At 42.2% G+C, this 25,718-nt stretch overlaps 1 protein-coding gene across 6 annotated transcripts in view; it reads right to left on the minus strand.

Moving 5' to 3' along the window:
* Window positions 1–25,718, minus strand: part of VWF (von Willebrand factor) — a 227,597-nt gene that overhangs the window by 25,464 nt on the left and 176,415 nt on the right. For all 6 annotated transcript variants that reach the window (XR_012155350.2, XR_012155349.2, XM_073315040.2 and 3 more), the window contains exons 39-44: window positions 23,275–23,377; window positions 23,093–23,167; window positions 22,418–22,522; window positions 21,737–21,942; window positions 20,354–20,503; window positions 3,345–3,455 (exon numbers count right to left, since the gene is read on the minus strand). Coding sequence is in view for 4 of the 6 variants with exons in the window: in XM_073315040.2 (XP_073171141.2) it covers window positions 3,345–3,455; window positions 20,354–20,503; window positions 21,737–21,942; window positions 22,418–22,522; window positions 23,093–23,167; window positions 23,275–23,377 (750 nt within the window). In the remaining 2 variants the exon portion in view is untranslated. The remainder of the gene's footprint in view (window positions 1–3,344; window positions 3,456–20,353; window positions 20,504–21,736; window positions 21,943–22,417; window positions 22,523–23,092; window positions 23,168–23,274; window positions 23,378–25,718) is intronic.

The following is a 25,718-nucleotide window of genomic DNA, read 5'->3' on the forward strand; positions in this document are numbered from 1 at the left end:
GGTATCCACCTTGCTTTGAAGACTAGTGGGATGTCTGCTGCATATGTAAATGGGGTCTGGGCTTTTTCCTTTATTACATTTTTTCCAGCTATTCATTTACTGTTGAACTCTCTGGAACAGTCACAAAGAAATTCTACTCAATGTGGTGCTGAAAATAAAAAGAACAGGAGGACTTGTGGCACCTTAGAGATGAACACATTTATTAGAGCGTAAGCGTTCGTGAGCTACAGCTCACTTCATCGGATGCATTCATGAGCTGTAGCTCACGAAAGCTCATGCTCAAATAAACGTGTTCGTCTCTAAGGTGCCACAAGTCCTCCTGTTCTTTTTGCGAATACAGACCAACACGGCTGCTACTCTGAAACCTGAAAATAAAATGTTATTCTGAGCAGACAAGTGCAGCAGGGGCAACCACAGTACTGGCTTCTTCTTATTATCCCCCAGAAATGTGCTTCAACTCTGAGACTCTTTTTAGTGGGGGGAAGAGAGAATTCACTCTCCACCTAGAGCTGTCAAAAGATCTGCATGTTTGTCAAAAGCAGTTTTGTTTTCACATTTTCAAAATAAAACATTTTGATTTTTCAGTTCAAAATGGGCCTTCGTTTTGAAATTTCATGCATTTTAAAAAAATGTTAAAAAATGCTTGAAATTGAATTGAAATGTCGTGTTCAACCTGAAATGTTTTTTTTCAACTTTTTAATTCACTGAAATTTTTTTAAAAACCATTAGTTTTCAATTCAACTCAAAACGGATTTATTTTTCAGTTTTTTGGAATTGCCAGCAAACCGAAAAATCTGTTATTTGCACAGCTCTATCTCCATCCCCATTCAATTCCTGGCATCACTGAGTGTGCCAATGAATATATAAATGTGATGTCCTGCTTGAAGCACAGTGACACCAGCTACTCAGTTCAAACAGTCCAGTGCACAGACTTCACATGGTAATATCTTTACGTCACGTCTAACCTCAGATAGATTGAGCTGACAACCTACAGATGAATAAGTGTTCACGGTGGTCAGTATCCTCGTACCGGTCTCTTGAGCCATCCATAGTAAAGTTCTAATCTTATATACACACAAAGGACAGAGAGATGGTCCTTTCGAGTTTTGAAATATTGAACAGTGGATGTGGGTGTTTACAGCCAGAACTGACTGAGAGCTATAAAAAAAAAAATCACTTCTTTTCAGTATGACTGGTTGACTTTCAAAGGCTAAGAAAAACTCAGTTTACATCATTCGATGCCCACGTTTACCAACAGCAGACATTAGCAGTTTAACTCTCTGATGCCATTAAATTCCACCTGATCTGCAAGAAGGGAGCGTGTGTTTTTATAGCAGCTCATTGTTATTCAACAGCACTCATACTGCAGGAATGTTGAGGCTATGGGGCTGCATGTTTTATAACAAAGTGCTATGACTTCAGGAACATAGAACCATGTGTGCTGTCTCAGTGTTGTGTCAAATTTCAGAAGCAACAAGGACTATTTACATTTTTAAAGGCAAAAAAAAAAAGCCAAAATATTTTGAATTAGAATGTTTGGGGGAGAATCATAAGGGACTCAATTTAGCAAAGCACCAGAACATATGTTTAAAGTTAAGCATGGATAGAACTGTCCAAATAATCGACTTTTTGGTTTACTGCACAAACCAAAAAAATTTTTTTAAAGAGTTTTGAATTGACACTCCCCCCAGAATCAGTTTTATTGGCTAAACAAATCAATAATTTTGACCCAAAATGAAATGTTTCATTTTAATTTGGGAAATTTTAAACTTTTTTTTTTTATTAAAAGCAAAGAAAATTCGGAAATGCCATTCACAAAACCACCAGAGATGATGGAGGTGTGCCCCCCTACAGCTCTGTGGTCAGGGGACTCATCTGGGAGGGGGAAGAATTGGGTTCCAGTCCCTGTTCCAATGAATACTTAATTATTTATACGAAGTGGAACAGCTTCAACAGGACAACTGAGAGAGACCCACACCACAATATCCCATAGCCATGTGGTCAGGACCCTTACCTGTAATGGGGGAAACCCAAGTTCAAATCCCTACCCATATCATGCAGAGCAGAGATTTGAAATGGTGGCCTCCTGCATCCCAGCTGAGTGCTCTAGCCACAGTTTTATAAAGGGGATACCTCCTCCTCTTTTGTGAATGGCATCTAAGTCTGCTGATGACTTTAGGCCTGCCATTTTTTCGTTTTGCCAATGTGTGGCAAATTTGCAAATAGTTTTGCTCAACCCAAAACTGCATTTTGCAGTAAATAAATGATTTGTTTTAAAAAATGTTGCCCAGCTCTGAGCATGGGTTTAAGTCTCATCGGTTTTAATTAGATTTTTACACATGCTTAATTGTTTTACTGAATCAGTGCTTATTGGTTCACATCCAAGCAATAAACTATTTTTAAGGCAAGGGGGAAAATGCAAATATTTTCCTGACTAAATTATTTGGATAGGTTATCCTATATTCAGGAAGGTTTAATGTCTTCCTGTTCCTTTTTTTTTTAGTGTCACTAATATGTGGGAGGTCTTTCTAAAAGATATGCGCTAGCTCAAACAGAAGCTATGGGCTTAATGCAGGAATTAATATGTCATGTTCTATGGTCTGTGTTCTGTAGGAGGTTGGACTAGATGATCGTGATGCTCCTTTCTTGTCATACAATGTATGACTGTAGCGTCTGAACCAAGTGTATTACTACCGGCTCAGGTTAACAGAGCCTAAAACATTAAGATTAAGAGACTTTGGAGCACGGTACTGGAAGAGTCCCTCCTCTTCTACTGACTTGCTATTTGATTGTGGGCAAGTCACCCGGGGCTATGTCTATGCTACAAGGTAGAGATGTGATTCTCAGCTCCTGTGCACCTACTCGCTCTAACTCGATGACAGCCAGCCCAAGAATGAATAGTAGTTACAGGGAGCAGCTTCAGAGGCACAGGATAGCCATGCGGAGTACAAATCCAGCTTCACCCTGTGGGTACGTACTCAGCACGGAGCCCCAGTGCTGCTGCCTGTGGAGAGAGTACGTGTAGGCAAGTTGGGAACCACACCCCCTTGCTCATAGCGTACAAGGAGCCTTAGTCGCTCTATGCCTCAGCTGGGCATAATAATATCTCACGCACAGAAGCATTGTAAGGTTTACTTTAAATTTGTAACATACATTTGAAGATGTGAACTGGTATTACTACTCCTAATAAACTAAACATGGACATGACAACCAGCTGATCTGTGTTCACAATAAGCAACCTGCACATTTTCCCTTCTTCTCCAGAAGAGAAAAACGTTTTAGTCCCATCTCCTAAACGAGGAGGACTGAGCACATTGTTAGCAGCATGGAACTCTTGACCTTACCTCATGCAAACGAACATCTACATCCCCTCGAGACCATGAGTTCTGCTCTTCACACATAGTCTTCTGACATTTTCCACAACACTCCCCTTCCTGGCTGACATATGTATATCCCTAGAAGAGAAGAACAAGGTAGTGATTGTAGTTATATTAGAAAGCCACATAAGACAATGAGAAGTTTGATGATGATATATTTGCAAGAGACACTTAACGTTAACGTTGTGTCATAGTACAATTTCTTCTTGTATAGTGCAGTTTAAACAAAACTATAAGGACACAGGAATTGCTGTAACAGAATAAACGGTCCATGGTAAGTGGCCAATATTATGTGTTTCAGAAGAATGTGAAAAACCCTCATAATTGTGCAATATTATTCACTACAGGTGGAGACTTCTAACTGATTATCGGCTGCTGATTCGTTTACTGAAGCCATTGATTTTTTCCCACTAACTAGAGTAACTGCAGACATTATTTATTCATGTGTCTAGTCCATTTTGAACCTTACTAAGGGCCCAGTCCTGAGAGGATATGAGCATCTCCAGTGAAGTGCTGAGCAGCCTCTCTCTGAATTCAATGAGAGTCTATGGTGCCTAGCACTTTGCAGGATTACCATCATTATTATTATTACTATTATTGTGTTGCAGGAACACTGGCAGGCCCCAAATAAGGATCAGAGCTCAATTGCACTAGGTTCTGTATAAATCATGCAATAAAAAAAAAGAGATAAGTCTTGCCACATATCTAGATTGTAAGCACATTGGGGCAAGAGTTAACAGATAAATGAGACAAACAAGGAAAGATGGACAGGGAGGCTGAGGTAACATTAAAATGAGCATGTTTTGGTCCCTAAACTATTTCTTTCAATAATATCTTGCACCAGTGAGTTCCAACATTTAATTGTATACAAGCATTTTCTTTTATCCAGGTAAAATTTGCTGCACTTTGCATTACCCTATTGTTCTGAGGAAGAGCAAATTAATGCACTCTACCTGCCTATTCCTCTTATTTTATATAATATCAATTTCATCTGTTCCTTTTCTGTGCTGTAAAAGACCTGTCAAAGTCCACTATACCAGGACTTCCCAAGTCACGGCACCCGATGCACAGGTTAGTTATGAAGAGGTGCCCACTGGCTTGGACCCTATGGATTGGGAAAAATAGCAGCAAAATCTCTCAGACACTATGGTGCAGTAGGAGAAAGCAAAAGGGAAGAAAAACAGCAGCACATCTCTCTTCTCCCTCTCCTCTCATGTCCCACCCAATCTCAGAGCAGCTCCTCTTCTGCCTCAACTCTTTTGCTTTCACAGCGATCAGCTCTGAGGGAAGCTCTCAAGTGGCTGCAAAGAACTGTGGGATAGGGCAGGTCTTGGGAAGAAACCCAATGTCAATCCCAGGTGAAATAAACCTTTAAGAATCACTCTATCATCTCCATTTTTTAAAAAAACAAAACACTCATTATATAACTGCGGGAGTTTTTAAAAAATGACCTTGCTCTGATTTACAACTATTTACTAAATAAGAAAATGTAAGAAAGAACTGTTCTAGCAGCACCATGGTTGTTAATCAGAACAGTCAACAAAAAGGAGGGAATTCGCAATTAAGGGTGAATCAGAAACATTTTTTAATATATTCAGCCATCTTACTGGGTTTACACTCAAACAAAGGTGGAGAGCTATTCGGAGTTGTTATAGCCAATCTCCTCAGTTTGCAGACAATTGAATACAGAGCAGAAAAATGTATTAGCTGATCATTTCACTGGTGATTTGGCCACTACTTTCCTTGAAAGTAAAATAACCAACCACCACACTGTATAAAACACTGGAGCATCTGTCTCACTGAAAGAAAGCAATGATCTTTATTTCTCCATCTCTGGGTTTGAAAAGCATGGAGTACCATAGGGCATAGAGCAGTTCTACTTTCAATACTGAGCTGGCAACATGATGACCTGAATTTGAGATGAGGACTAAAATATTAAATAAGCTCAGTGCCACTTTTCACTCTGGTTTTACATCTGTAAAGTGATTGGCTGCTTTTTAGGAAGGCTCTGCATGGATGTTGGAAGCCTTGACCCCATTACTCCTGTCCCCGCCACAGTTAGCCCAACCAATGTCAATATCAGCCTCTTTTCATGGACAGCCCAATCGCTGTACCTGAAAGCATGAGCCACCTGGAATAATGAATGGGGAAGATCCGAGTGCAAAGTTGACAGATCTTCACAAACATATGTATTTAACAGAGTTGTTTGGGAAATATTTTGTTCTCATGAAACATTTCAATTAAAACACATTTTGCTACTGTTTTTGTCATAATTTTTCTTTGCAGATTTTTAGGTTTCCATTGAAAATTTTCAGTTTGAAACCAAAACATTTTTGGTTTTCAACAAAAGTGTTCAATGAACATACGAATTTTTTTTCATAAGAATTTCTGTTTTGCCAAAAAATATATATATCTGGTAAAAATCTTTCAACAGGAAATTTTCCTCTAGCTCTAGTATTTAACTCAGAAATTCAAAACAGCCTGATGAAGAGTTTACCTGAACAAATTTTAGCCTGTAGATTCTGCAAACAGTTTGCAAACAGACTATACATTTGATCTTTCGATATTAAACCTCCATGACTGGTCACTTAAACATGGCTTCTGTTCCCTTTTTGAATAACTTTTATTATGTCTTTTACTATAAATATTTTAGGCCTTGGCCCTGCAGCGTGATTCATGTGGACAGAACTCTGAAGGTAATGGGGCTTCCTGCGGGCACAGAGATTTGCCCACGTACATCACAATGGAAGACTGAATCTTTAGTAGTGTAATTTTGATTGTGTGTGAAGTCGTGCGGCTGAATATGTTATTTTGCATTGCTTCTGTTTGTTAAATATATGTCAGAAGCACCAAAGGCATGTGACAGATGCTTTTTATCTTTGTTATAAATTCAAATATACAAATAAAAATAAGTTAATAAGCTGCTTTTGCCCAGGATTTATTCAGTTTCTTTATTTAGCTACTTATTTATTTATTTATTCATTCAGAATTTATTCAGTGGATTCTGGCTGTGGGGTCTGAAATTACAAAGAAAACGGGGTGAAAATAGCAGATCTGAAATATGCTTCAGAATTCTCAACAATTTTCACAAATACATTTTCCCACAACTAATGGCCCAGCTAGAGGAGCAAATGACATCATGGCTCTTTGTGGGACTGGAAACTAAGTCAGACCCTCCATGGATCTGGCTCATTTAGGATACCTTTAGGATACCAGGTCTCCTCTAATAGTATAAAGAATTGTTCTCCAGTAGACGAATTAGTCAATTTATTTACAACATGAAAGTAAGAGCTCACAAGTTCAAAAACAGTTCCTTTTATTTGTTTTAAGACACAAATGGGTGCAAGTTAAATTTTTAGTAAAGGAAAATATATGACGACTATCAGGAAAAATAAGCTCTTTTTAGGCAGCTCCATAACCTCCTCAAAGAAGTGATGGAAGCCTGTTTGGGGATCTGAAACTCAACTGGATAAAGTACTAGAACATATATTGCTGGGAACAACTCTTCATTGGGCAATATATGGACAAAATGATCAAGGGTACATCTACACTGCCCCCTCCCTGGCTTCAGAGCCTGAGCTCCAGCACAAGCTCAAATGTCTACACAGGTATTTTTAGTGCCGTAATGTGAACCCAAGTCTATAGACCCGGGCTCTGATTCGCTGAAGTGGGTTTGCAAATGCAGTGTAGACAGACCTCTAGTAGATTCTTAGATACTATGGTGATGAGTGCCACAAAAATTTCTGGATAGATTGGATTAGACAGACTAGACAATCTTTACCATCTCTATCCTCCATAGTTCTGGGACCACTTGTGATTCAGAGATGCAACATTATTTGACACTTTTTGTTCTAGTTTCTACTTACTGCACTGACTCAACATTCTGCTAGTTCCCCTGTTTTCAAGGACTGATCTTCTGTTTTTATTTCTTTTTCCCCCCTCCACTCTGGTCTTTTATACATTTGGAGTTCACATTTCAAATAGAGATTCAAAACTCAGAATGAGCCTGTGGTAAATTTCCAAGCGTCTGTCACATTGACATGAAGATCACTGTCTATGGGTTTGACAAATCCTATTGCCCTGGGAGGTAAGGAATAACGAACACAAATCATCCTTCACACTTGAGCGGGTGCACATGGCTGACTTGGGAGTAATAAAATAAGCAGCAGCTGTGGGGAAACTTACACGAGTTTAGTTACACCAACTCTCTCCCCCAGCACAGGCTCTGAGACAGAGTTGGTCTCAACAAGGGAAGGTGACAGCATATGGATAAAATCACAGGATAGAGAATATTCACACTCTGTTGAATTGGAGTTAGGTTTGCAATAAACATAGGAGGAACTCGAGTTAATTCCATGCCCTTCAGAAGTGACAGAGGATTTTACATTCTGATTCATTGACTACTTAAGGTTATTAAAGGGATCCACATATTCTGTGACTTGGCATATTTCCATATATTCTCTTTAATTCTAACTTTCCGCGAGGTCTGGGAGCTGCTGCACACTTCATCCTCAGGAGGATGCTGAGTCTTTGCAAACAGAATAGAGACTCTTTCAGTTCCCCCTTTAACAATAGGGTGGAAAAGAAAGAAAGTGGAGATCATCCCTCAGAATAGGAACTTTTCTTAAAAATCCATGAATATTTGGCACTTAAATACCATGTGGATGGATATATTACAGACTGACACAGATTAAAGGGATATAATCAGAGATTGAGAGAGACTGGGATAGATCCAATAGGATTTATTTGCATGAAGCTGAAATATTCAGGGCCAGCTCCTCAGTTGGTGTAAATCAGCACAGCTCTATTGATTGAGCTACACTGATTTACACCAGCTGAGCATCTGGTCCCCAGTTTATGAGTCTTCAAAGCATTATGATTTATTGTTCCTTGTTCTGCAATGAGCTAATGCCATAAAAACAAAGCATTCGTAACAATCTTCGAAGTCATTTATACGGTTACTAAATATGATCATTTCACAGTCAACACTCAAACTACCGTCTTCCTTTAAAATATATTTTCTTTGATCTTTCATGAATATAATGTTAGCCTTTTACAGTTATGCGTAACATATGGGAGAAGACAAACTTTGCTACTTCAAAGAAAAATGTCAGTTTGAAATACTGGAGATTAAAGTAGTAGATTTCATGGTCAGCATCCATTACAATCATCATTTACCATGCCTCGGCATGAATGCTCTAAATGCTCTTGTGTTATAATTTAACACGGTTCTCAAGAGACCTGAAAATTTTTCATAATCGATTTACACACACTTAGCCAAATGGGTCTGATTAAGACGTGTATCACTGAACGTTATGTATGAAACGCTTTTCATAATCACATCACCCTTAAACTGAATATGTTTATATCATTTACCCAGGTTCCTGATTTTAAGGATGCTGACAGGAAGCAAGAATGAAAGCAGGTGTTCCCCTCACATTAATTAGTGTTTGTATAGTCCTTTGAAATTGTAACCCACTGTATTATTATTATTATGCTCCAGAGAGCTATTTTGATGTACTCATACAGAAATCATGTTGAAAAACCTCCAGAACAGTAAGGTGTAGACACTACTCCTCCTAGTGGCAGATTCAGCAATTACAGCAATGACCCATTTGCTCTCCCAGAAACTCCTTGCCACTAGAAAGAATGAGAAGGGGAGAAAAGAGAAACGAGGGCCGTGACATAGGTCAAAGCAAATCCATTTATATTTTGCAAGTTGGAGTTGATCTGAATGGAAAGCTTTTGAGGGTGGATTTTATTTCATTGTTAATTTTTTATATCTGTACAAGCACTTTGAAATAGGTGCATTTTAATGAAAAGTGTAGAAACATATCACACAAAATAAATGGAGATTTTTGAAAACAAAGTCAGTTTCAAACTTGATCTTACCATGAAGGATCTGGGGGTTATAGTGGATAACAAACTAAATATGAATCAACAACGTAACACCGTTGCAAAAACAGCTAACATCATTCCGGGATGTGTTTGCAGAAGTGTTGTAAGCAAGACACAAGAAGAGGAGGTTAATTACTTGTAACTGGAGGTTCTTCAAGATGTGTGGTCCCCATTTGTATTCCATATGTGGGTGTGCATGCACAGCATGCGCGTGAGTCCGGAAGGTTTTCCTAGCAGTGTCCGTTGACCCGCATGTGCATCGAGCCTCTCCAGTGTCCCTCTTGCATTGAGTAGTCCGGTCTGCAGCAGAAGGTGTGGAGGGCAGGGACTGGAATACAAATAGGGATCACACATCTCAAAGAACCTCCAGTAACAGGTAAATAACCTCTCCTTCTTCTTCTTCGAGCGATGGTCCCTATCTGCATTCCAGACATGGGTGATTAGCGAGCAGTGGTCAGTGCAGAGGTGGGTGCAATGATGCGATAGGAAATGAAGTCTGCAGTATGGCTTGGCCCACAGCAGCATCTGTAGCTGCCGCTTGCTAAATGATGTAGTGGGTCGTGAACGTGGGGATGGAGCGCCAGGTTGTTGCACAACAGATGTCTTGTCATGAAGATGTCTGAGGGGCAGGCTGCTGTAGTCACTTGTGCTTGCATAGAGTGCGCTGTGACTCCATCAGGCAGTGGTACGTTGGATTGTGTGCAGCATTTGTGGATGCAACCAGAGACCCATTTGGAGATTCATTGGGAGGGGAGGACTTGGTCCTTGGATTGGTCAGTGATGGCCACAAATATTTTCAGCGATGTGAAAAAGGAAGGAGTCCAGTGGAGGTAGAATGCCAGTGCACAGTGGTCGTCAGGGAGTGCAGAGCTCCCTGTCCATGTGGGAGGCATGTGGTTTGGGGTGGAAAACAGGTAGGTAGATGCACTGATTAAGGTGGAACTCCAACACTACCTTTAGGAGGAATTTCGGGTGAAGTCATAAGCAAACTTTATCCTTGTGGGAGACGGTGTAAGGGTAGTCCGCCATCATGGCCACCAGTTCACTGACCCATCTAGCTAAGGTAAGACTACCAAGAATATCACCTTCATGGAGAGGTGGAAAAGGGAGCACATTGCCAGCAGCTCACAAAGAGGCTTTGTGAGGGCAGACAGGATGAGATTGATGTCTCATGGGGTGTGGCCTTGAGCACTGGTGGGAAAGTATTAGAATCATAGAAGATTAGGGTTGGAAGAGACCTCAGGAGGTCATCTAGTCCAACCCCTGCTCAAAGCAGGACCAACCCCAAATAAATCATCCCACCACGGGCTTTGTCAAGCCAGGCCTCAAAAACCTTTAAAGGATTGAGATTCCACCACCTCCCTACGTAACCCATTCCAGTGCTTCACCACCCTCCTAGTGAAACAGGGTTTCCTAATATCCAACCTAGACCTCCCCCACTGCAACTTGAGACCATTGCTCCTTGTTCAGTCATCTGCCACCACTGAGAACAGCCTAGCTCCATCCTCTTTGGGACCCCCCTTCAGGTAGTTGAAGGCTGCAATCAAATCCCCACTCACTCTTCTCTTCTGCAGACTAAACAAGCCCAGGTCCCTCAGCCTCTCCTTGTAAGTCATGTGCCCCAGCCCCCTAATAATTTTTGTTGCCCTCCGCTGAACTCTCTCCAATTTTTCCACATCTTTTCTGTAGTGGGGGGCCAAAAACGGGAAGCAATACTCCAGATGTGGCCTCACCAGTGCCTAATACAGGGGAATAATCGCTTTCCTCAATCTGGCATTTCTTCTACTAGTGTAGCCCAATATGCTGTTAGCCTTCTTGGCAACAAGGGCACACTGCTGACTCATATCCAGCTTCTCGTCCACTATAATCCCCAGGTCCTTTGCTGCAGAACTGCCGCTTAGCCAGTCAGTTCCCAGCCTGCAGCGGTGCATGGCATTCTTCTGTCATAAGTGCAGGACTCTGCATGTCTTTGTTGAACCTCATCAGATTTCTTTTGGCCCAATCCTCCAATTTGTCTAGGTCACTCTGGACCCTACCCTTACCCTCCAATGTATCTACCTCTCCCCGCAGCTTAGTGCCATCTGCGAACTTGCTGAGGACGCAACCCATCCCATCATCCAGATCATTAATAAAAATGTTGAACAAAACCGGCCCCAGGACCGACCCCTGGGGCACTCTGCTTGATACTGGATGCCAACTAGACATCAAGCCATTGAGCACTACCCGTTGAGCCTGACAATCTAGCCAGCTTTCTATCCACCTTATAGACCATTCATCCAATCCATACCTTTTTTAACTTGCCAGCAAGAATACTGTGGGAGACCGTATCAAAAGCTTTGCTAAAGTCAAGATATATCACGTCCACTGCTTTCCACAGAGCCAGTTATCTCATCATAGAAGGCAATCAGGTTGGTCAGGCATCACTTGCCCTTGGTGAATCCATGTTGACTGTTGCTGATCATCTTCCTCTCCTCCAAGTGCTTCAAAATGGTTTCCTTGAGGACTTGCTCCATGATTTCCAGGGACTGAGGTGAGGCTGACCCGTCTGTAGTTCCTCAAGTTCTCCTTCTTCCCTTTTTTAAAGATAGGCACTGTATTTGCCTTTTTCTAATTGTCTAGGACCTCCCCCGATCACCACGAGTTTTCAAAGATAATGGCCAATGGCTCTGCAATCACATCTGCCAACTCCCTCAGCACCCTCGGATGCATTAGATCTGGACCCATAGACCTGTGCAAATCCAGCTTTTCTAAATAGTCCTTAACCTGTTCTTTCACCACTGAGGGCTGCTCAGCTCCTCCCCATACTGTGTTGCCCAGGACAGCAGTGTGGGAGCTGACCTTGTCTGTGAAAACCAAGGCAAAAATAGCATTGAGTACTTCAGCTTTTTCCACAACACCTGTCACTAGGTTGCTTCCCCCATTCAGTAAGGGTCCCATACTTTTCCTGACCTTTTTCTTGTTGCTAACATACCTGTAGAAACCCTTCTTGTTATCCTTCACATCCCTTGCTAGCTGCAACTCCAGTTATGTTTTGGCCTTCCTGATTACACCCCTGCATGCGCAAGCAATATTTTTATACTCCTCCCTAGTCATCTGTCCATAATAAACCCTTCATGAAACAGACGGTGGTAGGATGTGTAAACCCGGAGGTGCCATGCATAGGCAGGAGAAAGGCACTGAGAGCTGCTTAGTGAACTTGTACAGAGCTTCGGGCAAGGCCCAATGTTTTGAGATTAAGAAGGTAGTCGAGGACGCTAGGAATAGACATAATGCAGTGGATGGTGATGGCAATGAGCCCATGCGATGAAGTGAATCCATTTAGCTCTGTAGTAGGCCCTGGTGGATGCCCTGCTCTGGAGGAGGATGTATTTCACCAGGCACACCCTGTCTACCCCGAGCCCCATCCAAATACCACGCCATGAGATGAAGGGGGCCCAGATTGGGGTGTCAGAGTTGGCCCTGATCTTGTACGAGAAGATCCAGTCGTGTCTGGAGGTGGAGTGGTGTGCAGGTGGCAAGTCTAAGAAGGTCTGTAAACCAGAACTGGCATGACCAGAACAGGGCTATAAGTATTATGGTAGCTCGGTCCTGCCAGATCTTGCATAACACATATGGGAGGAAGTGAATAGGGGGAAAGGTGTAATGGAGGTTGCCTGTCCAGGAGAGGAGAATAGCTTCACCCTGCAAATCCTTCTCATGGTTCCCCTTTCAGTTTTTGCAGGTGGCAAAGAGGTCCCACCATGGGGTGCCCCATTGGTGGAATAGGTATCGGTGTGTGATGTTGTGTAACTCCCACTTGTGGTTGAGGAAGAGAGTCCTGCTGAGCATGTCTCCTAGGGCATTTTGGGTGCTCAGGAGGTACGTGCCTTGGAGCGTTACATGGTGTTTGATGCACCAGTTCCAAAGGTGGATGGGCGTGGAGCAGAGGGTGGGAGCCCTGGCGCTGCCTTGCTTGTTTATGTACACGACCCTGGCGATGTTGTTGGAGAACAATAGAACATGGGAGAGAATGAGCTCCGCTGCCAGGAGAAGGTGCTCTGAGTGGCCAGGAGTCCTAGGCGTGCCCAGGGAAATACCAGAGGATTCAGGTGGCGTTTGTGGGGCTGGCTTGTCCAAGCAGCACGGAAGTGGAGGCAGGACAGGCAGTGCATGCACTGGTGAGCACTCTGAACAGGTAGCTACCAGGGTGGCTGCTGGTACTGTTGGATCGCGTTTGCACCAAACTTTTCCCTCCACCCAGGGAAATTTGGGCACTGGTGCAGTCGTCTGCAGGTGCAACATCTCACCCAACCTGGCACAGCTCAGGGAGGAAATGCTGCACTTAGTGGCAGTCCACTGTGGGGACCTGCTCTTGTGTCCATGAGCGCGCTTCTTGATCTCACGTCTGGGCTTGTCCTCCACCACTGGTACTGCCAGATCCAGTACACGGGAAGAGGTCGGAGGTAGTGCTCACTGCTAGTGAGATGGCTGTACCAGCAATTCTGACAGTCTCAGATCAGAATGAGCACATGGTCTCACTGTTTCTTCCATGAGGAATTTACATAGGTGGCGCTCCAGAGCTTCCTGGGTCTGTGGTGGGAAGGACTTGCAGATGGAGCAATGAGCTGCGATATGAGCCTCATCGAGCCACTAAAGACATCTCTGCTATTTGTCACTCACTAAGAATGAGCACAGGCAGGAGAGACAGTTTTTTAAATCCCAGAATGTGTGGCATAGTCCCCAAGGGGTGTAAACATTCCCCAAACGAGGATGACTATCATTACTAACCTACTACTAATCCTACAACTACTATCTACACTCTAAACAACTATAAACGACTATATACAAATGGATAGAAGTCAGTTTCTTAGCAAGAACTAAAAGCCCGAAGGAACAGCAGTTCTGTCTCAGGCCATGCAGCTATAAGAGGGAATTGGAGAGGCATCAACCCACACAAACTATTATTCCCTTGGCTGTGAGCATGAGGGGACACACAATGCATGTGTGGGTCAATGGACATTAGGAAAACCTTCTAGGCTGAACTTTGTGACTTTGTCCTCACCCATAAATATTTCATAATTGGGGACAATGTATACCTTCAAATCAGCGGCCCTGCTATGGGTACCCGCATGGCCCCACAGTATGCCAACATTTTTATGGCTGACTTAGAACAACACTTCCTCAGCTCTCGTCCCCTAATGCCCCTACTCTACTTGTGCTACATTAATGACATCTTCATTATCTGAACCCATGGAAAAGAAGCCCTTGAGGAATTCCACCATGATTTCAACAATTTCTATCCCACTATCAACCTCAGCCTGGACCAGTCCACACAAGAGATCCACTTCCTGGACACTACGGTGCTAAGAAGTGATGGTCATATAAACACCACCCTATACCAGAAACCTACTGACCGCTATTCCTACCTACATGCCAGACCACACCACACGATCCATTGTCTACAGCCAAGCTCTACGATACAACTGCATTTGCTCCAACCCCTCAGACAGAGACAAACTACAATACCCACCTGCTGAAGTGAAGAAACAGATTGACAAAGCCAGAAGAGTACCCAGAAGTCACCTACTACAGGACAAGCCCAACAAAGAAAACAACAGAACACCACTAGCCATCACCTTCAGCCCCCAACTAAAACCTCTCCAACGCATCAAGGATCTACAACCTATCCTGAAGGATGACCCATCACTCTCACAGATCTTGGGAGACAGGCCAGTCCTTGCTTACAGACAGCCCCCCAACCTAAAGCAAATACTCACCAGCAACCACACACCACACAACAGGACCACTAACCCAGGAACCTATCCTTGCAACAAAGCCTGTTGCCAACTGTGTCCACATATCTATTCAGGGGACACCATCATAGGGCCTAATCACATCAGCCACACTATCAGAGGTTCATTCACCTGCACATCTACCAATATGATATATGCCATCATGTGCCAGCAATGCCCCTCTGCCATGTACATTGGTCAAACTGGACAGTCTCTACACAAAAGAATAAATGGACACAAATCAGACATCAAGAATTATAACATTCAAAAACCAGTTGGAGAACACTTCAATCTCTTTGTAATCAAATGACCGGACCTAAAAGTTGCAATTCTACAACAAAAAAACTTCAAAAACAGACTCCAACAAGAGACTGCTGAATTGGAATTAATTTGCAAACTGGATACAATTAACTTAGGCTTGAATAAAGACTGGGAGTGGATGGGTCATTACACATAGTAAAACTATTTCCCCATGTTTATTCCCCCCAAAGCTCCCACTGTTCCTCAGACTTCTTGTCAACTGCTAAAAATGGCCCACCTTGATTATCACTACAAAAGGTCCCCCCACCCCCGCCACTCTCCTGCTGGTAATAGCTCAGCTTAAGTGATCACTCTCCTTACAGTGTGTATGGTAACACCCATTGTTTCATGTTCTCTATGTATATAAATCTCCCCACTGTATTTACCACTGAATGCATCTGATGAAGTGAGCTGTAGCTCACAAAAGCTTATGCTCAAATAAACGTGTTAGTCTCTAAGGTGCCACAAGTATTCCTTTTCTTTTTGCGAATACAGACTAACACGGCTGCTACTCTGAAACCTTCTAGACTCAGGTGCATGCGCACCCACTTATACAATATATATAGGGACCATCACTCAAAGAAGAAGTAATTCTTTCACTCTACTCAGCACTGAAAAGGTCTCAACTGGAGTACTGTGTCCAATTCTGGGCACCACTTTGGGAAAGACATGGACAAATTAGAGAAAGTCCAAAGAGAGTAACAAAAATTATAAAAGATCTAAAAAAATGTGAGCCACAAGGGAAGATTGACAAAACTGGGTTTGTGTAGTCTGGAAAAAAGAAGACTGAAGGGCACATGATAACTGACTTCAAGTATGTAAAAGGTTGTTATAAAGAGGAGGGTGACAAATTGTTCTCTTTGACCACTGAGGACGGGTCAAGAAGTAATGGGCTTATATTGCAGCAAGGGGGTTAGACGTTAGGAAAAATGTCCTAACTGTATGGGTTGTTAAGCACAAACAAATTACCTGGGGAAGCTGTGGAATCTCTGTCACTGGAGGTCTCCAAAAACAGGTTAGACAAGCCCCTGTCAGGTATGGTCTAGATAATACTTAGTCCTGCCTCAGTGCAGGGGACTGGACTAGATGACCTATCGAGTTCCCTTCCAGTCCCACATTTCTGTGATTCTATGAATGGGGACCCACCAGAATCATTTGGAGATGGGAGGATGATGTGCTTGGACATCTTTTTTCTGGTTGTGTTTATACTAGGGGAAATTTGTAAGCTTTCCCCTCCTTCTAGTGGTAGAAGCTGTAGCATGGACAGTATATGAGGGGGAAGGAGGTATTACACCATGTCATCCAATCTTATCCTCAGCAGGATTAGGCAGCACAGCCGTAATAGCACCTGAGCCCCCTCTATATGAGAGCTTCCACCATTGCTCCCACTGGTAGGGATGCATGGTGCAGAAACACACTTAGAAATTGTCTCATTGCAGATGCACTTGTCATCTAAGAAGGTAGCCAGCTGAACTCTGCCCATTCTGGAGACCTTGGGCTGGGAACCACAGAGAAAGGAGATGAAGAAATGAATAAGGATTTCAAAAGAGGTGGGATAGAGGCAGTGGTGTATCTGACCTGAGTTAAGAAGCTGGTAGTGTGTACATTTACATACAGAATCTGTGGAAGATGAGGGCTAGCTCATTGTCAGTCTTGATGCCAGCCTTATTTATGAACAGTGGTGGAGACGCACAGGAGGTCTGAACTGTTTATCTTAACAGAGAAAAGGTTCAGGGGTAACTTAGGTCACAGTCTATAAGTATCTACATGGGGGACAGAACTTTGATAATAGAGGGCTCCTTCAGTCTAGCAGACAAAGGTATAACAAGATCCAAGGGCTGGAAGATAAAGTTAGACAAATTCAGACGAGAAATAAGACACAAATTTTTACCAGTGAGAGTAATTAAACATTGGAAAATCTTACTGAGGGTTGTGGTGGACATTTAAAAAAAAATCAAGATTGGATGTTTTACTAAAAAAATATGCTCTAGTTCAAACAGAAATTAATTTGGGGAGTCCCTATGGACTGTGTTATACAGGAGGATAGACCAGATGATCGCAATGGTTCCTTCTGGCCTTAATAGATGAGATATAGATAAGAGGGAGTGGTACCTGAACATGCTTTTCTTTACCAAGAAATCATAACAACAATCCCCTGTTTAAGGAGCTTCCTAATGTTAGCACGACTTCCTCTGAGATTGCATCTGATCTAAAAGAGCTTTGTGGCCAGTACAAAGTGGGAAATTATTTTGGCTGGGGCAATGCAAATCAGTAATAAGTTTAGAAGAAGTAGAGTTCTCCACTGTGAAGGTTCTGACGGCAAAAGCACAGGTCCTGCCACATCAGATAATTTACTAAAACACCAGAAGAAATGGCAGATTCCCAAAGAAAGCTGCCACGGTGCCCTCTGTGATAATGTTAAAGCTTTTTAGTGATTACAATGTTCATACTTAGGGTTGATTTGCACAGAACCTGCAGCTGTGCATTAATAATGATTTATCAGAGGAACAGTTTATTGACAACATTATGGCTATGAGCCAAAAGCCAGTCTGATATTTCAAGGTCTGATATTTCAGAACCTACTAAGGCTAGAAACAAATGCCTTATGCAAGCAGGAAAGAGGGGACTCCCCTGCAGTGGCTTAACACTCTTGCTTCTACTCTTGATGGTTTTTGAGACACTGGAGCCCATCCTGAGCCTTGGACCAATGTAATTTTTGGGGAAAGTCCAGACTTAAGGAAAGAAAGAAAGATTTTTGTGGCAGTGTATTTTTAAAATGGCATCTATTTGAAAATTGCTCAAGTTCTGAGGTGGATGAATGGCCAGAGTGCAGTTGAGGTAGTGAAAGATAAAGGTGATTTATCACATTAATACGACTTCTATGTAGACATACATGTCATCCAACCTTGACTTTCTGAACGTACTGGTGGACACTACATTTGGATCAGCACGTCAGCTGAGATTTTCAAAGGAGTCTAAAAGTGTTAAGCACCTAAGTTCCGTTGAAATTCAGTGGGAGTTGGGCACCTAATTCCTTTTGGCTAAAATCCCAGCTGTAATTAAATGAATAGACTTCAGAAGACGGGGCTGCTCTTTAGGCCACAGAATTTTGAATAACTGAAGTCTTCATAACCAAGTATGCAATGCATGCAAATGTGCAAAAACCTATGCTATTGTAAGCTCAAATGAGAATTTAAACACACTATTCAGGAAATGCAATGAACCTACAGCAATATTAACTCACTCCCACCGCACATTCAGTGCTGTTGGCATTAAGATATACAAATCAATGCAAAAAAACCCCACCAATAATAGCCAGGACAATTTTACTGCACATGTGCACAATGTGGCCAAGTTAACTTTGTTCAAACATTTGAATTTCCAGACACAGTATGACTGGTTTTGATTCAAAGGGTAAAAAGAGTGCTGCTGGATTTTCAGATCCTGAGCTGTATTTGTGGTGTGGGTGACCAACAACCATATTTTGAATGTAACTGAGCAGATTTGATGTGGGAGAACCATTGAGCAAGAGTAGATATCACTGTGATGACCTGGCCACTTTTCTGACCATCATTGCATGTTAATCAATGTGCTTGTTATTAACAAAGCTGGTTTGTGGGAAGCCCTTCACTGGTGTTGCAGGGGGAGGGAAGGATAGCAGGAAAGAGGCTGCAAAGAGTTTTTCCGTCCTCTGGCATTCACTTCCATATAGTCCCCACAGAGGAACTGGGCATGTTACTCAGCAACAAGTGCGTGCAACTAATTGAGGAAAACATGCTGTTCAGTCAGTTGTTTGAATAAACTTCTGAGTTAGTGTAATGTGCACCTGATTAGCAACATTTAAAACACAGAACTAAGCAAATAAGTACTTCCCTTCAACCCACAAAGAGCTTCACTGGTGTAACTGATTTGCAGAGATCCATGGGCGACATGATCCATTCATGGGTTCTCCTGGCAAGAAGACTTCATCCAAAGTTGAATCTTAAGGTATTTCACTGCTGTATTGTCTCTTAACTAGCCCAGTTACCACCTGCTACTAGTAAACTGCAAAAAGAAAGTCATTCTGGCTTCCTTGTCTTCCAACTGGAACTAGTATTCAGCCTTTTTAAAGTGGATAACTGAAGCCAGTGTAAAAATTGGTTAAAAATGTTGATCAAGAAACAGGTTTCAGATTATAGAACACTTCTGCTGCTTGGCTTTAGTGTGCATTGGTTTGCAGAGCGCTAACTACTTCATTTTACGGAACTAGTGAGGAAAAACATATAGCCCCAATTTGTCCTGCTGTGTGGTGTGAAGGGGAGCAAAACAATGTGAAGAACCATGGGTTGAGAGGGCACTAGGAAGTGTGTTTTCCAGTCCCACACAGCCAAGGTTAGCTTCACCTCACATACTCTGTGCAACCTACAGCACACAAAGAAAATGAGGAATAGGCCCTGGAGCCTCAGAACCGCTGGTGTAAACTGTACGGTCCCCTTTTCTGTGTGGAGTATAGGCCGTGAAGAGAACAAGGATCATAAATATGTCTGACAGCAGTCTTAACTAATCCTGCCAGGTCTGAAATCCCCAGAGGAGTCAAAGTGCAGTCATGGTGGCTGGTGGCAGCATGCCACATCTTCTAGCTGTGCTGCCATTGTTGAAGGAAGCTGAGTGGAGCATGTGGATAAGCAGATAAATAGGTGGGATATTTAAACAGCAACAGGAAGCTGAGCAGGAGAGAGGGGACTAGAAGCCATGCAGGCTGCTATGGACAGTGGTGTGTCTCTCATTGATCCGGAGAACTAGCCTGACTGGGCCCAGAGACCTTTTGGACTAAGTGTGGGACTCTGAACCAGTCTTGAGATAAGGGCCGTCTGAACTGCTGTTATAACTGCTCCTTCTCGGAGACCTTCCTGAAGAGTAAATACTTATTGTGTGAGTTTGGGTTTGGCTTCCCCCTTGCTCGGATCCTGTGAAGCCATGCTATGCCCCACAGTCTTGTTCTGATGCCTTCCTTTAAGTGCTACTCACCTGGGGGCAGATCGTATTGCACTCTTTCTCAAGACATTCTGCAATATGAAGTCCTAGGACAGCATCTTCCATGTCAGTGCAGGTGCAATCTGTACAGCCTTCTTCCCAGGATTTCCCAATGGGGTAGACAACATTGTGATGCACACAAACCTGTCAGTGCAGTGAATGCATCAATGAATACACATAAGGGCACACACCATTCACTCTGAAAGGCTGACTTTCTGTCTGCCCGTCTCTTCTGGGATTTACCAGATCTACCATAACTCTTACAGGATGTATTGGACCCAGTGGAAATGCCTTGAATCTTGAAAAGTTGTGGCTAGTTTGTTACAAAAATAAAAGAGTTGCTGAAATCCAATGGGCCAGAGACTGCCTAACTGAATTCAGTGGAGTTAGCCAGGGTTTGACTCAGTATAACTGAAATAAGAGATTGGTCCAATATTCAGAGATAATAAAATAATAAAACCTAGTTCTGATATTGCACTTTTCATCAGTAGATCTCAAAGCACTTTACAAAGGAGATTATGGTATCATCATCCCCTTTTCACAGATGGGGAAACTGAGGTACAGATCAGTGAAGTGTTGTGCCCAAGGTCACCCAGTAGGCCCGTGGCAAAGCTGTGAATAAAACCCAGGTCTCCTGTATCTCAACTAGTGCTCTACCCATTAAGCCATACTATCTCCAGATCTTAATGTAGTATTTAATAGTCTATACAAAGGAAAAAACAGGGACAAATTCTCCTGTGGTGTAACTCTATTAGAGTCAATGGCATTACTTCAGGGATTAATTTGGCCCCAAATGTCTAAGTGACAATAGCTCATGTGAAGAGCTACAGTGAAAACAGTGACCGGAAGCATCAGGCACGGTCAAAATGCAGCTGCTTTAGTGAGCATTTAGATCTAATGTATTCACAAGTATTTCAATTTAATATGACAAGTAGATTGTCATACATATTTGAACAGCAACAAAAAGAAAGCTTGTAAAGAGTGAAATTCAGAAATGGAACATCTGTACAGAACATAACCCATGAGCTTTTGCTATTACAGAAGCAAAGTAAAAACTTCAGAATGATCTCTGATATTCAGGCTGCCAGAATGACTTCAGAGCTGCTACAGGATTAGCTTGGTTTTCAGGATGAAAATACCAGAGTTACTGTAAACAGTTTAGTTTTGTTAATGTTGCGAGAAATTATTACAATTTAACATGCATAGTGATGCGGAACTGTTCACTTCGCTTGTGTACGGCCTTATGAATGTACTTGTCTGCCGTTGCTTTGGGAGGCTTTGCGTTACCACGTAAAAACTGAGCTGACTGCTTTGGAGCAGCCGCACCTTGCAAGAAAGATGTTTTCCTCTGTAAGAGTGACAGTTCATTCCCCTCACCTTGTCTGCAATGCAGGTAGTAGCTGTGCAGCCACAGTCATTGGTGACAGACGTAGACAAATATCCAGCTGGGCAGCTCACTGTAGAATTGGTGCAGCTGCACGTGCACTCATATTCGTCACAACACCGGGTCTTCTTAACAGTCAGCTCTCGATGTGGAGGGCAGGAAGGAACGTGCTCTAGCTTGCATTCCTCTTGCTTGCAAGCTATCAAATAATTAGGTACCACACTGAGCATAGGGCATTTTAGAATGATATAATGGACACCACAAGTGTAGTTTCTCTTACAAACAAGCCTTTTATATGGCAATGAGAGCCACTAGGGATTGACTTCAAAAAGTCACACTGGTGTAGAAGCCCCAACTAGCAGATCCTATTGCAAGTTCAGGACCAATGTATTTATTCCTTCAAAAACACCGTCCCTCATTTATTATGTAGTAAAAAGTATTTGTAAAGTTAGTATGCTCTTGACCAGAGCCCCTGCAACTCTTAACATTGCTCTGTTCTATAGTTCATAGTGCATTCTCAGAAAGAGAAAGTAATAGAACGTTTCCAGTTTGCAAGATCGTTACAGGTCCTATTGGATCCAAATTGGTGTTTTCCAGACAGTCGGGCACTTACATTTGTTTGTTTGTTCAACCCCCTTGCTCAAATATTGTTTAATGTTTAAAAGATACTTTACCACAAGTGTAAGTTGGTCTACATTCTCCAAGGTTTGTCAATACAGGCTGAAGACCATCTTCACAAGCAGGTACAGCAGGCAGATCACAGGCAACTAAATCACATACTAAGACAAAAAAATGAGGCAGTGTATCAGTTGGTACTTAGCTAGTTAGTCATCAAAAAAAGACACCTCGTTTTAAGATTTCCATGTACTTCATTGCTTCTCTGCTAACCGAGAATAAACATTAGTGCACAGTTCAGCAGGGTACAATCCAATCTTAGCAATGATTTCAAGAACAATTCCTGCTTGGCTTTAGGTGCATTAAAGTTCTAACATTGTGTTTCACAAGTAAATGTGGATTGTGCAGATTAGATAAATAAAAGCTATTGAAAAAATGAAATAACCATTCTAAAGCCATTGAGACAAATTGTCCTCTGCCCCCTCCACGTACACACATAGGCACACACACAAAACGAGGAAACTGTAGAAATTCATGAAGTTTTTTGTTCTCGTGTGGGTTTTCCCCCCATAGAGGTGAATATGGCCCTCAAGTGCTTTGAAAAATACTATCTTAATCAATACTTGATCTAACTGAAAATGCCAATCATAAGTTTGAAAAGTAGCTAGTAAACAAAAAAACCAAGACCTGGGCATCATCATCAACCATAGCTCTCCCTGTTATCTGCAACCTACCACACTCATACTTTGGACAACACTGATCAGAATCCTGGCGTAGTCTGGAAACTTCACAGGGACCACAAACTGCAGCTAGAGTGAGTGGGGAAAAAAAACACAATTGTAAACCACACTTAGATCAAAATAAGCAAAGTAGAAATTTTTAAAAATATATATATTTAGATTAAATAACAGTTTACGTTTGGCAGTAGGGCAAGGCTGGGTAGTGCAGTTTATTATCCTGTTCTCAAGACACATGCAGATCTTGCAGGGCTCGTTGAAAGGAATCCATGTTTCCATGTGCTGCATAAAAATAACAGGTTGTAAGAGAGAAAGGAAATCTTCTGATCATTGGTATGCAAACTGCTGGAGGGAAAATGAACTAATCTGGAAAATCAGAAGACTACATATGGGACTGTTTTGCTTCTTCTGATAACTGTAAGAATCCAGAGAACTACACAATTTAGAAATTAGGTTATACTGAGATTTAGCAAGAGATGCAAAGAATGCATCAATACAGTGAGAAATGATCATTGTTTTATGCATGCATAATGTTCAGACTTCATGAGTGCAACTGCAAGCTACTGTAAATAATACATCACAATGGTGGTGGTATACACACTATGACTGGATGTGCTGGAGTAATAAGAGAAACAATGAGGTGTTGGAAGTATTTAGAAGTAGCAGCCTTTTTCAGATTATTAGTATTTAAGCATATCAGAAATAAAGAAACAAAAGCCTATTTTAAGCTGAGAATGTTTCAAAAGAACACGTTAGAATTCCCACTGCATTGGATTCTGGACACAGGCTAAATTAATACCAAATCAAACACTGTAATTCCTTTGAGATATTCCTTAATGGTAATAAATGCATAGAGAAATTGATAGTGATGTGCATGATTGTCCCTCAGTGCTGGCTATATTGGAAAGAGGGAAAAGTTGGAAAGTAGACATGTTGGTCCTTGAGTTCATGGACAGCTAAAAAGAACTGTTTACATTTAATATTCAAGTGAGGAGGCAGGTGGTGGAAAGATGTTTTATGGATAATTAAAATATATTTGCATAATCAAATCATGCTTTGAATGAGAGCCTATGGAGTAGTACCATGGAGGAGAGACTATTGTCCAGAAAAAACCTTTGGGGACTTTCTTGATAAAAGCGTGCTGTGATCCTTACTAATGCAAGAAGAAGGGTGATGTCTAGGCTGACCACCACTTAGCCCTGAAAATGCTGTATGTAAGCATTATATGAGTCAAAAAGGTCTTTTAGACAGCATTAAATGTGAAGGTTAATAGTGGGACTACAACAAGAGAAGCAACACATTGAAGCAAACTGATAGAAAGATCTAGCAGCCTATAAAACAAAGGAAGTGAGGCTAGTAAGTGGTCAGTCTGTGGGGAATCTGTCTCAGTGGAGGAAAGTTCACATAGGTAAGTTGCCAATAAACAGCATTATCCCAGGGATTGTGGAAGCACTGCATGTGTATTGTCTGACCATTTAATAGAACGTGATTAGAGTTGTCTGCAGCTGGACTAAAGAGGATGTCATGTTATTTCTTGTATATTTTCAAAACCAACAAACAGTGAAACACAGAAGCCACTTGAACTTTTCAAGACACAATGAAATTATCACAAATCTGCTTTCAAAAATACTTTGTCCTCAGTGCTATGGCAGGCTTTTCCTCAACATATCAGTAAGAACCTCTCTATAACCAAGACCTGGGTTAAAGCAATCTGAGTTGTTAGACACACCTCACATATGGACTTCCTGTAGCTTTGTGCTGCTCTATGGTCACACCCCTTTGCCATGGTCCCACCCTTCCTTGGAAAAATAGTGACAGAGGCCACTCATATAAGAGCTGTTCGCTGATCTGGTAGGGAAACCTTCCACCGCTCCTCCCTGGACAGGCAGTGGCCTCCCTTGTTCCTGGATTACTACACTCTGCCTTCAGGTGGGCTGGGGTTTCTCCCAGAGGACTGAGGACTCAGCCTCCAATAAACTGATCAGAGGACCCTCTCTGTGTGGTGTCGCTAGAGGACACTGCAGCAGCAGCACCAGGTTGGGGTATCAGTAGCAAGGGCCCTTCAGACACAGAGCCGACTGCTGGGATTGTGTTGGTGGAGCTGCCCAAAGCAGAAGATTTCAGAGTTAACAGCCCATTGAGATGCATGTGACAGTTTGTACCTTTTAGGGTTACCGTTTCAGGCTCTGTGCAGACAAAAGGCGGACATCACTGCATCTGTTACATTCAAGGAGTACTTGTGGCACCTTAGAGACTAACAAATTTATTTGAGCATAAGCTTTCATGAGCTACAGCTCACTTTATGCTTAAATAAATTTGTTAGTCTCTAAGGTGCCACAAGTCCTCCTTTTCTTTTTGCAAATACAGACTAACACGGCTGCTTGTGCCTTAATCTGCACCTGTCCTATACATCCCTTACAGAAATACTGTGGTGATAGCACTAGAGTCCTTGAGATGAGTGGGAGCTGTGCACAGTCGAGAACTTAAACAAAAAGGTTTAGGCTTGTAATGGTACACAGTGCAAGAGAACACATTTGTCAGGCAGCTTTCTCTCTTCAGAGACAGAATCAAAATGTATTCTGCTCCATCCACATTAGGTCACCCGTGTTAAGCAACTGGTGTC

Source organism: Lepidochelys kempii, chromosome 1 (genome assembly GCF_965140285.1).
Source record: "Lepidochelys kempii isolate rLepKem1 chromosome 1, rLepKem1.hap1, whole genome shotgun sequence".
In the NCBI taxonomy this organism is placed as follows: Eukaryota; Metazoa; Chordata; order Testudines; family Cheloniidae; genus Lepidochelys; species Lepidochelys kempii.